The 17,015-nt window shown below is 41.4% G+C and overlaps 1 protein-coding gene across 1 annotated transcript in view; it reads left to right on the top strand.

The window, feature by feature from the left end:
* LOC149806440 (uncharacterized) overlaps positions 1-16,566 on the top strand; it is a 29,164-nt gene extending 12,598 nt beyond the window's left edge. The window contains exons 2-3 of the mRNA XM_089953351.1: positions 11,422-11,655; positions 13,647-16,566. Of these exons, the coding sequence (XP_089809477.1) occupies positions 11,422-11,655; positions 13,647-14,981 (1,569 nt within the window). The 3' untranslated portion in view covers positions 14,982-16,566. The remainder of the gene's footprint in view (positions 1-11,421; positions 11,656-13,646) is intronic.
* The last annotated feature ends 449 nt before the right edge of the window (positions 16,567-17,015 follow it).

Here is a 17,015-nt window from a genome sequence, read left to right as displayed (position 1 = left end):
TGAGGAATCTGAATGATTCCTTGGAGTAATTGACGTGCCGTCACCGTGAACCATCGTAAGACTTCTTTGAGACTAGCTTCTAAGACACGAGCTCGTGTTTGTGGATCTTTTTCTCGACTGATGCCATACAAGGCACGAATCAATTTGACGGGAAGATGCGACTGAAGGGACGTCATGTTCACACTGTGTGAGACAGACGAAAAAGGGTCTGAGGTTTTTATAGATTTTTTTATGGGGAGTGAAATGAAGTCGAGGACGGAGACGTGTACAGGACAGGCCCTCCGTCTTGGCACCAGTGGTGAAACAAGTGGGTACGAAATCGCAAATCCTCGGGGATCGTAGGTTTCAAATCGACGAGTAAATAGGCGTGTGGCGTTTGAGTGGCATCGTCGTACGCCTGAGTTAACCAAGGCGTTCCTAACTGTTTGGCTAAGACTTGCACTTGCGATTTATCTCGAGGGCTTTTAAACAAGACCACGTAATGCGCATTGAGACTGATGGTGCGATGGGCTTTACTTTGTTGAAACAAAGTTTGGGTGATGTAAATGACACTGGCATTACGGTGATGCCCTTTGCGCGTGAACCACAATTTAATTTCTTCTTCGTCTTCTCCTAACATGTCGTCGAAAATGACCAAATGGGTTTGACGGGAGTCAGAGACGATGCCGTCGTCTTCTTTAGGAATGCCTTCCACAAACACGATGGAATCGTCTTGACTTTCTCGCAAGAGGCTGTACGCCGATTGCCACTCTTTGTAACACCACACGATCCGTTGAGGTGGTCGATCGATCAAATGATGTTTATGTTCGATCAAACGTTTGACGAATTCGGTTTTGCCTGAACCGCTAGGTCCAGCAATGAGCATGTTAAGGGGATGGCGAAGATACAAAGCCTCCCAACTGGCACGATCTAAATGTTCGTCGATGACTTTGACAGTAGAGGAAGAGGGAGCAGAGACAGTAGAGGTAGCCATTGTGTGAGAAATGTCACTTGTGACACGAAAACAAACAAGACAAGAGTTTATATACTTTTTCAGAACACGTTTATTGAATGTTTTTTTTCAAACATGAATACGAAAGACAAAAATACATAAAAGCCAAAGGCTTAAGTACAAGGATAAAAGGCACATGATAACCACGAACGTGGAATAAACACAATTGTCTGTACAACAACCACATGTTTTGGGTAATGTTCTAACCAGTTCTATAGTAGGGGGTAAGGTCACACAAGTGTACTCCCGAAAGGGTCTTTCAGGTCTGTCCACGACAGTCCTGTCCTGGGTGACGGGTTCTTCTGACACCGTCACTAACACGGGTTGAAAAGTAACTTTTTTCCTTGAACAACTCTCATGCATACTGGGCCACTTCTTGGGTCCAAGCCTCAAAACCCCATTCTTTCCAGGCACGGACATCTGTCCAATGGGGATGTAAGTCACAAGCTACACACACATCGTCATACACGTCTTGGGTAGCTAAAAGTTGACGAATATTTTTTTCCTGTTGAGGTCGAGAAGTATCCAGATGAAAACGCAAGGCTTTGAGCAAAAGGAGTTTTTCGTGACCATTTAAGGCCATGGAGGTGGTAAGTACTGATCGTAAAGAGTCCACAAAGAATCGGCTGGTAAACGAAATCCCAGAAAACAAGTCACTAAGACACACACCACTTGTCGACCCAAATTCAACGGATACAGTTCTTGTAATAATCGATGGTAATGATCCACGGTTTGAATATGGTCATTGAGTTCCTTCCACGGAATCTGTTGGATTACATACGACATAAGTCGTGGCATAGGAGCCCGTTTTTATAGTCTCTTTGTTTCGGAAGCAATACACGTACTTTCTAGCCAGTGATGTTCGTTTTCCAGTTGGGAATGTAAATCTTGCATACTGTAACCGAAACGTCAGAGTTCGATTAGAAGTTTCCTCTTCCGCTAAGTAGATTCCACGGAAAATATATTGGTAATCCTTTACCTCGTCTTCCTCAATGCGTTGCTCTAGGTGAATCTCGAAGTAACCAAAATGATCAACACGTGGATCATCGGGGACCTGGAAGTATTGAACAAGGTCTGACCACTGAAACAATTTCTGACGAATCAGTTCTCTTATACCATTCAGGTACCAGTGGTTAAAGATCTGGTGACGTAACGGATGCAATTGTTCTTTACGTTTCACTTGTATTTTGATCAGTTCTCGGTAAATGCGTTCTCTCAACTCCACAGGCAAAGCACGAATGTTCTCTAGCAAAGTATCCATGAATAGGTCATACTAAATCCTCTTTGGTCTGACACAAGAAATGTACTGTTTGCACAAACATGGTTTTACTTCAGTGTCGAATTTAAATCGTTGAGTCACTAATCTACACATTACAATTCGTTCAGAAGTTTCCTCTTTCACCAAGTTGACATTGTGTTCAAGATGTTGGTAATTCGTTAACTCTTCCTCTGGAATTCGATGCAGTACGTTTACAATGATGTAGGTAGAATCGTCCATACCAAACCAATCCTTTTTAAAACTAGAGGATCGTTGATCAATGTCTGTCCGATGGAACACTTTCAATTGAATCAATCCTTGTATAGCCTTCAGGTACCAGTGGTTCAACCACCGGTGACGTAACGGATGCAATTGTTCTTTACGTTTCACTTGTATTTTGACCAGCTCTCGGTAAATGCGTTCTCTCAACTCCACAGGCAAAGCACGAATGTTCTCTTGTAAAGTATCCATGAACAGATTATTATGGTAAGAAGTTACTTCAATGTCTCGGTCCCACTAAAGGTAAGTAATGACAATTCGGTGACCATCTAGCATGTTCTACGTAGGCCGAATCTTGCGGTTCCCAGTGGTGAGGTGACACACCGCAACTGAAGCACTTGACTTTATCTCCTTCGCCCAAGTAGAAAAATCCGGCTCTGGCTAATTCTTCAGGGGTCGGTCCTCCCAGATACTTTGGCCATTTTCCTTTGAACGATTGAAGACGATTTTCAAAGTCGCAGTATTCCGACAAACGCACAGGAAACGAATATTCGTCTTTCACAGGTTCATTTCGATGAGGGTTGAGTGACATGGGCAGGAGTTTGCTCAGGGCTGGATGACATCCGTAGGTAGGTAAACGTGAAGGTCGACATTCCCCTTTAAACCCGGTAAAATGTCTAAGAGGACGAGCGGCATCGCTTTCGCATCCCTCAGGTTTGACACGCACAGCATCACTTTCCATGATAGGGGCAGTGAGAACAAAGTTCCCATGATGCTTTACGGCATCGCTCAGGTCACAAGGTACAGCATCGTATCGATCGCAAGGCTCACAATCGCACTCGTCTGCAAACTCCGTTACGCAATTACAATGGTAACCACATGGACAATCGCAGTTTCCTTCCGGACATTTTCCGTCGCAATGCATGGGTCTTATCCATCCAGTATTAGTCACACTAGAGGAAGATACAATTTTTTTACAATCCCCAAACTGGAACGATGTCTCTTTCAAAGTATTCATCTTGTTCGCTCGGTCTTGGTAGTCACAATGAACTATCGCTCTTGACCATAGCCCCCTTTTTATACTAGTCTCAATGCAGTCTCCAGCTTGTACATCTTTCCTTTTTTACGTTTTTTATGTCTTGTTCTGGAAGGTACCGTCTCTAAGGTACCGTCAACATTGTACCGTAGTGTGATGGGTGGAAAGGCCATAGAAAGGTAAGGGCAGTGCGGAGACCATCGAGTATGTTCCAGAATAGCTGAATCTTTATAGATACATAGATCCATTCGTAACTTCAGTCCGCAAGCAAAACACTGTACCTCGTATCCCAATCCTGACTCAGGTCCCAAGTAGACAAATCCTGTTCTAGCTAAAACATGCGAAGAAGGTAATCCTTCCCTATCCGTAGGCCATTTCTGAAACGTGTCCAATCGACGGGCACAATCACAATAGTCAGGTAAGAAGACTGGAAAATGGTAGGGTTTGAACTTGGAGTTCTCATCGGGTTTCTCACTCGATTCTTGCTGTGGCGAAGTCATCTTTCTGGTGGGGTAACTATCCTCTTACAACCAATGTTTTATACCAACATGTCCATACGGCAAAAGTAAAGTGGTTGGGCAGTCGCACTCGCTTCTGGTACACGATTTGATAGACTTTTTCCAAGGGTCGACTGACGATGTGGTGAGTGGGTAAACGTACAATCTTTTTCGGTTGATAGGTGATCACTTTAAAGTTTCCATCCTCTCCCGATTGCAAGGCTTCTTTCAATACCCCAAAGTTGACCACTCGACTGGCACGATGATTCAGAGTCAGTCCTTTCACTTTGCACGTCGTGTGCACTTCTCCTTGTTTGTCACGGTATTCGTAGCCGTAATTTTTGGGACCACCACTGACGAAACTTAGAATCTTGTCGTCGGGATGCTCGTCTGTCCAGGCTCCTAAACGGTCTCCTTCGATGTCAGGGTGATGTTGAATCGGGTGATGGATGTAAATGCAACTGTCCGTGTCAAAGTACAGGACGCGTTCTTCTAACAGTTCTAAAGCTTCGTACAATTTTAAGCGAGCATGGGCTGTCACGTAAGCCGCAATGATGACATTTCCAAAAGGGTCGTCTTGTACAAAGTCCAGATCTTCTTCGTAATTGACCAAGATCAAATCCTCTCGAACGACGTCCACGTGTTTCATGTATTTGGTTTTGTCGTGAATCATTTGGAAGTAGCGGGAAGGTTCTGTCAAATATTCCGTCTTGGGTAAACACGGTCGTTGTGCCATTTTACCCCACAAGCAATTTAACATCACTTTGGCAAACGATCGCCTGCCTTCGTTTTTCTCGATGTGGTCTAAAGAGATGCCTTCTTGTTCGTAGCATTTCTCTTTGAATTGTATTTGGTCTTCGGGAGTGTGACACCAGGAAGGATAGCCGCTGGCTTCTTGCTTCAGTTTCAAAAAGGCATCCACGTAGTCAGCGAAAATGCCTTTCTGACTGGGATCACCCTTGTGGTATTGTTGTGTCTTGGGAAAGTGGCAAATTTCGTACACTTCTAACAGTTGGTATCCCATGTCCAGAGCTTTGAACAAGCCTTCGTATTGTTGAATGTTCTTCAGGTCGATGTGTTCCGTGAACAATTGCGGGTGCCCTACAGGAAAGCGACAATATTTGCACACGTAGGGATACAGCGAACACACGTCCAAGTATTTGATTTCTTCTCCTTTCTCTTCGTCGGCTTGGTACAGCAAACAGGTGGCATTGGTCCTTCCTCCGTACAAACTATCCCTCGGGTTCAGCGGGTCCATGAACTGGTAACTTTCCACGAGACGTTTAAACTCGGAATCGGTTTTCATACGGTGATCGTACTCGTGTTCCCACATTTCCACCACTTGGTATCCTTGCTGTTCTAACTTCAAGCGTCGCTGACAAGTGTCCTGGTACAGGTCTTCCATGGTCCGTTGTAAAAACTGATTTTTAGTGTCACGGTCAGGGTAGCAGACGGGACATCTGTGAAATAAGCAGCCGTTAAACTCGTACACGATCTTGGGGTTTTCTAAGTCCCAGCCATCGACCGAATACGTTCCGATGGTCTTTTCGCCTCCTCCGTTGCGGGCATGCTGAATCCATTTATCTTCCTTGTCGCACAAGGAATGTAACCAACGTAGGGCTTTGACCGAGTATTGACGCTTGACATAGTGGGTCGTTTGAGGACTGATGACAGCCACGGCGTTTTCAGGCATGAATCGTTGGCGGTACACTAAGGAACACGCTTTGGCAATGGTGCAAGCTTCTTTCAAAGGATCGACCCCTCCGTGTTCCATGAACAGTTCTCGAAATTTTCCACAGCAACGTCGTAAAATGTCCACGTCGGAACGACAATACTTTAACATTTCTTCCTGAAAGTCGAAAGAGTCCGAGGCGTGAGCCTGGTACCAAGCGTAGAAAGCTTCTCGTTGTTCGGTACGCATGTTGTCGGGGTCGTAATAGTGAGCCTCAGGCAAATGGGGTAGAACGACGTGTTGATTGGCTTCCGTATTGAAAAAGTGTGGAAAGTACCCTTTAGCCATTTCTGTCATTCCAAACGTTTTAGGCATTCGACTCAAAGGCATGGCCAAGTAACTCATCGAATCTTTAAACTGCACTTGTCCCACTTGCATGAAAATGATTTTGGCTCCGTTCAAAGTCACTTTAGGACGTTCGGTGCCTTGTTCCGTATAGTATCTCAAAAGAAACTGTCCATCGTATCCGGAGAAATTGTCAACCATCACTGTGGCATGACGATGACAATCTCCGTAACGTTCGATGTCCTCTTGGCTCCACGTCTTGTCGATGGGGTCTAAGACCCATTGGGCAAAATCAGCTAACGTGTTTGGTCCCCGAAAGATTTTTTCACGCCCTCCGGGAATCTTGCTGCAGTGAGGGCAATGACTGAAGATAGGTTATTGAATGCACTTCTCGCACGCTCGATGAGCCACGCAGAAATTAGGAATGTGAATGCCGGTCTCTTGCATGCATTCGAAATCGAAAAAGATGAAATTGCCTTTCTTCTTGTGACCGTCCTCTTTCTCTGGTGGGGGTTGGTATTTTTGCACGTAGCATTCGTGTTCCAAGTCCACGATGTGGTGACAAATGTGACATTTTTTCTTTCCTCGACATACGTGTGCCTTGGCATTGTTGGTAAGTATGCCTTGTCCACAGGTAGGGCACAATCTCAAGAGTTGACAAGCACATTTCTGCTGTGAACCTTGCGTCTTCAAATGTTGTTGGTAACAGGTAGGGCTGACAAACGTGCGCAGACAAGTTGAACAAGGCACTGGTTCTTCACTCAGACAGGGTTGAGAGGCCAAACATCCTGAGCATTTCCATCCACAATGTTTGTGTTGCTCTCGATTATTATAACCATAGTCACATTTCTCATAATAATAAACATATCCCAGGAATCCAGTGATACTGGTAATGGTATCGAAATGTTCATCGTAATGATACAGGTGAATGTATTTTCCGTCCTTAAAGTCTTGGCCTCGAAACAACAGAGACCCACGCATTTCTTGAGGGTGCACTTTCAAGGTGTAGCGTGGAGCTAGGGCATCTTGCAATTTTTGCATCTCAGGAATGCCACAGGGTGTGTCTTTGGGCAGTCCGGCTTGTTGTAACAGGAGTTCTGCTTCGTTTCGTTGTTTGGCTCGATCGGATCGTTGAATAGTTTTCCAGGTTCTTTTCCATTCTACCGTGTCGTTCTTGTTGGCATAGGTTCGTCCCACCACGATGGCACGGGCTAAACACATCTGGTCTTGAGGGTTGTTAATTCGGACGAGACTTGTTTTGGTGTTGCGAAGGTCGTCCACCAATAACATCTTTTTGCGTCCAGTCCCTTGAGGAAGAGAGACGTGGGCCATTTTCAGTGTGGCTTTACCATCGGTGATGTCAAACTGGTCATTAGATTGTTGTACGTGTTGAATCTTGTCCATGATTTTCGAAGGGGTCAGTTCTGCGGGTCTGCTAAACTCGATCCAAACAGGGGATTTCAAACCGTCGTGATCTATGGATAGTGTCAAGCGATCGTCTTCTTTGGGTTGACATTGTCGCTTGAGTGAAGTGAGCAAAGAATCCCACATCTCGGTGATGAACCCTTCTGCTTCCTCCAAGGGTACGTCGGCCTTGAAATCTTTAAACTTCACCGTGTAGGTGTAAGCCGTGGTTCTAAATTTTCTAGAGGAGCGCTTTTCCGTCTCTCGAATGGAATAGCACTTTTCAGGGTTGACTAAGGGCGGTGAACTTGGTTTAGAGGGTTCGGATTCTGGTTCACTCATGTCCTCTTCAAAATCACTGGCATGAATTTGTGCCAACATTTCAGCCCTGGTACGAGGCGATAGATCACGTTTCTGCCTCTTACTTTCTTCTTCTTCTTTCTTCTCGAATGAATGGGATCGTTTCATCTTGAGTGCAAAACGTCAAATGACTCAAGTGTAAACACCATAAACTAATTTATAGTCATGGCAGACCAGCGTATATAAAAGGGTGCGTGTCTTGTCCTTTTCACTATTCATTTCACTCTCAAGCCGAGTACAACGATGGAAGAGACTACCCAGATGGAACGTTTCGTCAGAGCTTTGCGAGGGGTCATTAGAAAATTCTCTTCAGACCAGCCTACGGACTACTCTCCTTCCTTTCGAGATAAAAGTCAGGATACTTGCTATATCTGTCAGAAGAAAGGACATTGGTCTTCAGAGTGTCCAGACCGTCAAAAAAGAAAAGAAACAGGGGCTAAAAAAGACAAAAGTCAAGATACCTGTTATTATTGTAAAGAAAAAGGACATTGGTCTCCAGATTGCCCAAAAAAGAAACAAGAGGAGTCAGAAGAAAAGAAGGATTCTTCAGAAGAAGAGAGGGATTCTTCGGAAGAAGAGAGGGATTCTTCAGAGGAAGAAAGCAGACAAGTGAAGAAAAAGAAACAGGAGAAGAAAAGAAGAAGGGAAGAAAATGAGGAAAAGACGGTGAAGAAATTCAAAAAACAGAGAGACTAAACAAGGAGAAAGAAGAAGTCAATGAACTTTTTGTTAAAGTGTTGTGTTGTGAATTGTGAATTGGATTGTAAAAAATGGAGAAAAGAATAAATGAATGATATAAGGTAAGTGTCTTTGAGTTTTGATTTTAAAATAAGAAGCTACACTCACGCACTCATACACAGAAACGTACTATAAGGGTAAAATGGGTGGGGTTTTTTTGAGTTATTGGCAAATTGAAATTGTAATTCTTTTCGAGAAATGTGGGTGGCCCTGAAAAGGGCCTTTTTTTCTTTATGGTGTAGGGGTGAGTTTAAGCAATCAACTTTAACTGCCTTAAGCCTTTGCCACGGCCAAGGCCTACTTCTGGACTGCGTAATGTTGATGATGATGATTGGGTTGAAATCACTAAGGGTGGTACGGTAGGCTTAGTCACAGGGTTAACGTGTTTAGCTCGGGAAGGTCGTATTCTCTTCGGTCGTGATAAAGAAGTCTGATACATTTGTTTCAGACTTCTTAACTCCGCTAAAATGTCCAACAGTACCGTGACCGTTTGATTTTCACCCTCTTGTTTCTTTGCTGCTGCTGCTACTTCTTCTTGCTGTTGTTGCTGTTGTTTTTTTCTTACCTCTTCTTCTTGCTGCTGTTGCTGTAGGAGAAAAGCTTGTTCCGCTTCCTTTTGTCTTTGTATAAATTTCTCCAATTCTTCTTTCTGTCTCTGTCTAAAATTCTCCACTTGCGGTAATGAAGAAGGTAACGAAGGTTCCGGAACAAATTCTTGCGAGGAGAGAAAATCCACAAAATCCCAATTCACCTCTTCTGAAAGTAAGTCCGGGTTCCCTTGGACAGTCTCCCCTGTTGGTGCACCCCAATGGATCGTTTTCTGAATTTCCGTCATGTTGAATCACTGTCGCATAGATTGACTGCACACAAGCGCTAGCCAATCTATATAGACTACGTGACGTCACAGACTGCTCTCTTCGAATTGGATGCGGGCTGACTGAATTTTGTAACGCGTGTTCGGATTGGTGAATGAACTCAATCCGTTTCAATCCTTCCTGTACCTATAAATAAGCGCAGTTCACTGCATTGATTCACCTGTTCTCGGCGCCTCAACATGTGGACCGATGTGCACTCTTCAACGCTTGTGTCAACGATGATGTTCAGGACGGACATGCTCATGTATGTCCGATCGAAGTGGACTGTTGTTGATAGGACAGATGCTAGTCTATGGATGAGGAGAGTTTATATAGAAAGACAAGGATGTCTCAAGAGGGTACTTGTGTATGGACCGGCAGTTAGAAGGAGTTTAAGAAGAAGAAGAAGATGTAACAGATGCCATCTATGTTAATGAATACATTAACATAAACCCAAAGGCCCTTTTCAGGGCCAGCCATATTTCTCGAAAAGAGATAGCCTTTCCATTGCCTACCCCTTTTTTTAAAAATTTAAAAAAAAAAAAAAAAAAATCCCATGTTCAATTTCCCTTGTCGCTAGACAAACCCAAACTCTATTCCCCATGTTAAATTTCCCTTGTCGCCAGAGTGACCCACGATTTTTCTCCATGTTAAATTTTCATTGTCGCTAGAGTGACCCAGGGGTCTCTGTAATGCTAATTCCCATTGTCGCTAGGGTGCCCCACTTTACTACTAATGTGACACTTTTTTATGAGGTGGAACCAATACCTGCAAGCATTCAGCGTTTGCTTTGGGTTTGAATACAGTTTATCACATATTTTTCAATCTGCATAAACAAAAGAAATTAAGTAAATTCCTCATACAAAGCGAATACCCTCGTTAATAGTTTGCAAGTAACAAGAAAAGTTAGAAGTAAAACACGGGGCCATAACCTGCTTCAAATTTGCTAGAAATGGTAGAATTATAACTTTACATTAGTTGTCTTATCTAAAATCTCATACCAAATCTGTTTCAAATCCACTGAGTCCTGAAAAGGGCAATGAACGGTAATGCAATTAATGACGGACAAGACGGGACGTAACGTGAGATGATTGATGTGTATAGGCAACACTATATGCCCACGCAACAGCGACAAGATTACAACCACCCCACTACCCACACTTACACACAAAGCTAAATATAGACCATGTGTACCACGTAGCAGGCTGACCACACTCGTGATTTTTATCTCTCCGGTTAAAATGTGAAGTATATGCTTTTATCGGATTTGTAATGGAAATGCCATTAGAATAGATTTGGGAACCAGGAAACATGCCTCCAAGGTTACTTTGGCCACACTTAGATACATGCCAGTTTTTATCACATATATCTTTACTGTATATTTTATAGATAAAAAGTGATTGTTCTAAAAAGATATAATTATATCTTAAGATCAATTATGATAAACATGAACTGAAATGCTTACGAAGCTTTTCACACCTTTGATTCTACATTAACTTTCCACCAAAACTTCTGCTTTCCTTATCGTATCTCAGACATAGTTTCAGGAATGTTTCACGTTGTATTATCCGAAAACTAGCGTGTCACGTTGTATTATCTGAAAACTAGTGTTTCACGTTGTGTTATCTGAAACTAGTGTTTTACGCTGTATTATCTGAAAACTAGCGTGTCATGTTGTATTATCTGAAACTAGCGTGTCACATTGTATTATCTGAAAACTAGCGTGTCACGTTGTATTATCTGAAACTAGCGTGTCACGTTGTATTATCTGAAACTAGCGTGTCACGTTGTATTATCCGAAATTAGTGTTTCACGTTGTATTATATGAAAACTAGTGTGTCACGTTGTGTTATATGAAAACTAGTGTGTCACGTTTTGTTATCAGAAAACTTTCAATGGTCCAATTAAATTGACAAAAATTTAGTTTGAACTGCATAACTTAACAAATTCAGACCGCTTGAAAAATCATTATAATTATGTTCAATCCTCACTTGTGTTCTTTACAAGAGTCATTATTCATATAATTCATGTATTATTCTGTATTCAGTTACTCTTGATACTTGAGGCCGGATGTGATATGAACTGCAGAAATGAGCGATCTGAGACCCTCTTGTTGGCGTCCTTGATTCATCTTCATGAACCAGAAGGAAGACAAACCGTAGTACGCAAGCTCATTGACCTAGGTGCCGATGTTAATGCACAGAACAACCGCGGACAAACGCCCCTTATGTATGCTTGTATCTTGCACCAGAGCGACACATTTAGTACTCTCTTGCATTGTGTAAGTACCTCACTTTCTTATTTGACAAATTCTAAATTTATAATCGTTTTGAGAAAAACGTACCCCATGGACTTTAGGTCACATTAAGTGTCCAGTAGACATTGATTCAGCTTGAAAAGAAGATTTTATCGTACTACCTACAGTAAGAGCTGCTAGGTCATCGCTTTTTCATGTACGTATATCTGTATTGATGCACGTATCGTTCATACACTTTTGTCAAATTGTACAAGTGGGGAGAGAGAAAGGATATATGGCATTCGGAACCACTTCAGCTTTTTCTGCGAGACAAAATTATGATCCTTATGATTGATCTCGAAGTTGCCAGTTGATCTACGGTTGAGTTTGTGCTGCGAACTGCCTAATATGTCCAACATTGATTGAATTTTTAAAAATAAAATCTCGTCGATGATGAAAAAAAAGAAATCTGGAAAAAACCTGACTCATCAGGCATAAATCACAATATCAACGCCATTATGTTGGTATCACATGGCTACCCCGATGACATGTGCTCTTTACGTGATGAACATGACTTTTTCAACGTTGCTGCGAGAACAATAGGTTCCTGGTCGGTCTGGGAATAAATGTGTTGAGAATTATGTGCCAATTCTTTTTAGCAAAGATTACATGATTTTAATTTATTATTTTCCGTCACTTGAACAACAACTTTGGAAACGTTTTGACATTGATATCATGTACATTTAGTCTGCGAGATTTGGTAGTCACGTGACTAGCAATGTAAATGGCAAAGATAGGTCAAATTTCGTCAACGGTGTAGCTACGTCTTGTTTGCCAACGAATGAATTAAAGACACAACGAATGCTATACTCGCAATCAATTTCTGAGAAGATAAGTAATTTTCAAACCAATTTCATGCAGATAAGTCTCAATGTAATGTTGTTTAAGGTTGCTAGGCCCGGTAATAATTGGTTACCCTATGCAGAATTTCTATAGGTAATGCGTCCTGACCACACACCATAACATAAATATCACAATAGCTAAAACGGGATGCGGTGGGCAAGAGGAATCTCAGACTAAGCAGTATCCTGCTGGAAAGTATCTAAATTAGTCACGTGTTGTTCTTTTCACAATAATGTAAACTGAAAGCAAGACGCACTTGTGCATGAATAATGTGGCAGAATACGAAACAAACATTATCATCGTTCATAGCGTGGAGGATTAATATAAGACGTCATATACATCGTACGTCTGAGTGTGAGAATTTGCGTCAGACAAATTTCGATCCCGAAAGTGGAAGTTTCAGATCCATCCTACATTGATGGATAATGATGGAATCTTTTTCTCACAGTTTTGAACGAAAAATGAGGTCGTTAGTCAAATTGCCAATCGTGAATCAACATATTTTGTTCGATAAATTGGATACAACTATTCACGAACTTGATTTAAATTTTTCATAAGTATGTATTATTGCTTGCAGAGCAAACAATTTACAAATTTATATAATAACGTCAGGAATGTACACATTATAGCGACTTGTCGTACATTTGTCTCAAAATGGGACCTTTGCAAGAAAATTGGCGACCATAAATGTATTCCTGCCCGACTACTTATCAAAATATTTTGCTGGAAAAAAAACCAATGAAAAACGGGTTTACAGTAGGTTAGTAACACGTGACATGTTTTTATACATTATCTTTTAAGACATTTCGATGTCAGGAGAACATATAAACAATCTACATCATATTTTTTATTTGGCTAGAATTTCCTGAATGTGTATCCACAGACTAAACTCTGATTATTGTAGAGGTGGGAACATTTTGTAAAACAAGAAATCTAAAACCAAGCGTTAGCGTATTTTTACCACCCCATCCCTGCGATTTCGAAATCTGAAATAAGTAAAGAAAGGGAACCTATACATTTGTCAATAACTTTTCTTTTCTGTGAAGCAGTTAATATAAAACTGTACATTCAATACAAAATTTAGTCTTATTTGAAAAATGTTTGACGACGATCAAGTTTCTGTTTTCTTGCAGAAATCGGTGGATCCAAACATACAGGATAATGAAGGAAACACATGCCTTATGTACGCTTGCGTTCTAGGAAATGTTCTGGCCTTAAGGATTTTACTGGACTCTGTGACAACCAGTGTAATTGATTTAAGATATCACCTTTGTAATAACCAGGGTTACACCGCCCTGCAATTTGCCATTGATGATGATAGGTCAGAGGTCATCGATATCTTGACATCCGCTTTCAAGAATGCCACTGTGTACTCCAACAGCAGCAGCAACAACGATGACAATTTCGTGCGGAAAAGGCGAAAAAGGAAACGATCCGGGGATAGGGAAAAGTTGATCAAACTAATGGCGAGAGAAGTAGAGTCATTAACAAAACTAGGGGCTACTTGTGTTTCGTTGGTAGAACCTAAAGAAGAACAAAACGCAGAGCAACCAGATCAGCAGCTTCCATTTAAGTCAGGCGATAGTGTTGGCCCAGACGGTGATTCGGATTCTCGCAGCAGAGATAGCAGCAAAAGTCCAGATAGCGGAAGTGTTGTGGGGTCCAAAGCATGCATATACACCTCTATGAGCAGACTGAACATGGAAGAGTCTCCATTCGTGATTATAGACGTGTTTCCAGTCGGGGAAAACTCCAGCGTGGCGGAGGAAACTCTTTTGTATGATGAGGCCGGTGATTCCGAAAAGAAACTTCGCGATGATGCTGGTGACGCTCGACCACCTCAGGAGAGCATGTCCTCAACTACGTCAAAGGGACGCAGCCGGCTGCGAAGTAGGAATAGAAGCAGTTTACACAGGGAAAGTGGAGACCTCTCGGGGAATCGCTTTTCTAGTACTGAGGAAGCATGTTCAGATATACAGCATGGAGCCATTGAGTTTGGAGACGAGTTTGCCTTCTGCAATAGAATTTATGGTGCAGATCTTTGGCCATCTTTGGTTGATACCTCATCCAGAGATAGCATCTCGAATTATAAAGACAATGGCAAAGCAGACGTCACGTCCATTGAAGAAATTAATTACCGGCCTTTCTTTTTTAAGCGAGACAAAATTAATTTTCACACAACTGCTCGTCTGAATTTTTTCAATATGAGTTCCGAACATAAAGCCAGAATCATGAGTCGCCCTGTATGGTCTGTATATGGAGATCCTCTTCCTGCGATCCCACTTAGTACTCTGACCATCACAAGGTCCATGAAAAACTTAAACGAACTCAAAAGATATTTAGCACAGTCTAAGTTTGAACCGAGTCGTCTGCTCAGGCTTGATCCGGAGCTCTGGTGCATCATGGAAAGCATTCGGTGGAAGACTGAGAAAGAAAGGCGGGGGTTCTCGAACGAATTTTATTTTTAAAACAAGGCTCTTATTATTACTGTTTAAATGCCTGTTTTACCTAAGTAATACAAAATTTCCATTTCAAACCTCCCATTTCCTTTAGTTTTCACGCGATTGTAGTAGATTTGGTTCGTCAGTATTCTTTGAAGTGTAAATATTGATAATATAAATATCAATAGAACTGGAATCAGGGAGTCTATTAAAAAGTACAGAAACAAATACGTAACGTCAGGCGTAAAAAAAACGTTTTACTTCCTATAACATTTTAGTTTTTTCTCAATTTTCAATGTTCTGACAATTATGGGCCGACTTGATTTTGTCATATGCGTGTATTGTTAGACATACTGCTGTGAAGTTGTTCCAGAATTATTTTAAGGTGTTGTAAAAGTTTTGCTTTGTATTTTAGCAGTTCACAAGGAAGCACCTCGAAGGAATAAGCATACAGGTGTTTTTCAATAGATATAACAGCACAAAGACAGAATGTGATTGGCTGCCCTTTGAAGTTAACATGTCATGATGGGCATGGGGTCATAGAGCTGACCCTGGCCATTGCACAAATTTACCCACATAAAGCGCATGGTTGCTATCGTTAGGCTGTTTATTTCCCGTCTTTTACATTCTTTATGTATTTACTACCAGTTATGTTGCATGTATTTAGCAATGATGATAACAAAGAAATCAAACTGTTAAACTGTCATTTTATATTTTGGAAAATTCACATGTCTGAGTTTGAACTTTCATTGCAATCGAGTCAACTTCATTACTATTAGGTCACTCATGCTCTTTAAATGCTTTTAAAATGTTATCGGCAAAGTGCATTAAGAATACTGTACATTTTAATTCCCAAACTTAAATTTGGTGTCAAGCTCCTTTAAGTCACAAAATACCAGAAAATGTCATAAAGTTATACCAACCGGCTTTATGCAAATTCTATGGCAAATTTCCTGTCCGTAAAATGTCATGAATGATATCAGTCTGTAACTCTGACAGTAGCCAATGACACCTTAGCGGTAAACGCCAATCACTGATTTGTTTATTTAGTTGTTGTGGTGGGTTTAACACCATTTTTCAGCGCATGAAAGGCTATATATGGCGGTCAGCATAACTAATGGAGGAACGATCAGGGAAATACTCGGTAAGAACCACCGACCCAAGGGAAGCTACTGGCGAGCTTTTTCACGTACCCACATCCGCTGAGATCAAGGACAGATGTGAGATGGCAGTGATCTGTAAAGGCGCGCGCTGCCACCTGGGACTCCAGCGTGCATCACTTATGCTTGGACCAAAAGATGAAAATCAGTCAGCGAATGAAATCCACACTGTATCTGAAGTTTTATTTGGAAATGGAAAAGAGCTCATTTATAACTTCAAGAAAGATAGAGAGTCAAAAAGCAAAATAGGTGGTCAGATCGCATTCTAAATTACAAAAAGGGTTCCAGTTGTTTTAAGCAGACCGTAAATTCCTTATTTCACGCAAATTGTGGCTTACATACTTTAGTTAGGGAGCCTTGTCATTTTATTATTAATTATTCACTTTATTCTAAACTATTAAAAATTGCACTGATAAATAAAAGATTTTTATTTATTATTTATTTAGTTAAAAGAGTTGAAGTAAAAATAGTTTTAATAATTTTACTATGATTCGTGCTAATTGCCTTCATAATATATTTTGTTAGCGAGATTATCAAGAAAAATAATCTCGACTTCATAAATTTCACGCTCCCCACAGCTCAATACTCATTAATACACGAAAATTTTGACTGGATCCAACGATACAGTTCCATAGATTGAAATTCAATCAGAAACAAAGGCAAAAAGATCCGGCTGTATATGGCGGCTCAAATGAAAATCACCGTGGTGTTTTCTGCATACTTATGATTTCTACGTTATGCTACTGTGCGTCATCACTACAAGTTGATAATTCTCGACTTTTTTCCTCTAAAGTATTTTGCAGAACATTGGCATACTGCAATAAAAGTCAAATACAGAGAAAATATCATAGCAAATGCATGTTTTTCCCGCTGACATTTTAACACAAAAGTTGCAGCGTTG

Source organism: Sinohyriopsis cumingii, chromosome 1, assembly GCF_028554795.1.
Source record: "Sinohyriopsis cumingii isolate HCF-2022 chromosome 1, ASM2855479v2, whole genome shotgun sequence".
In the NCBI taxonomy this organism is placed as follows: domain Eukaryota; kingdom Metazoa; phylum Mollusca; class Bivalvia; order Unionida; family Unionidae; genus Sinohyriopsis; species Sinohyriopsis cumingii.
This window is presented reverse-complemented; position numbering and strand designations above follow the sequence as displayed.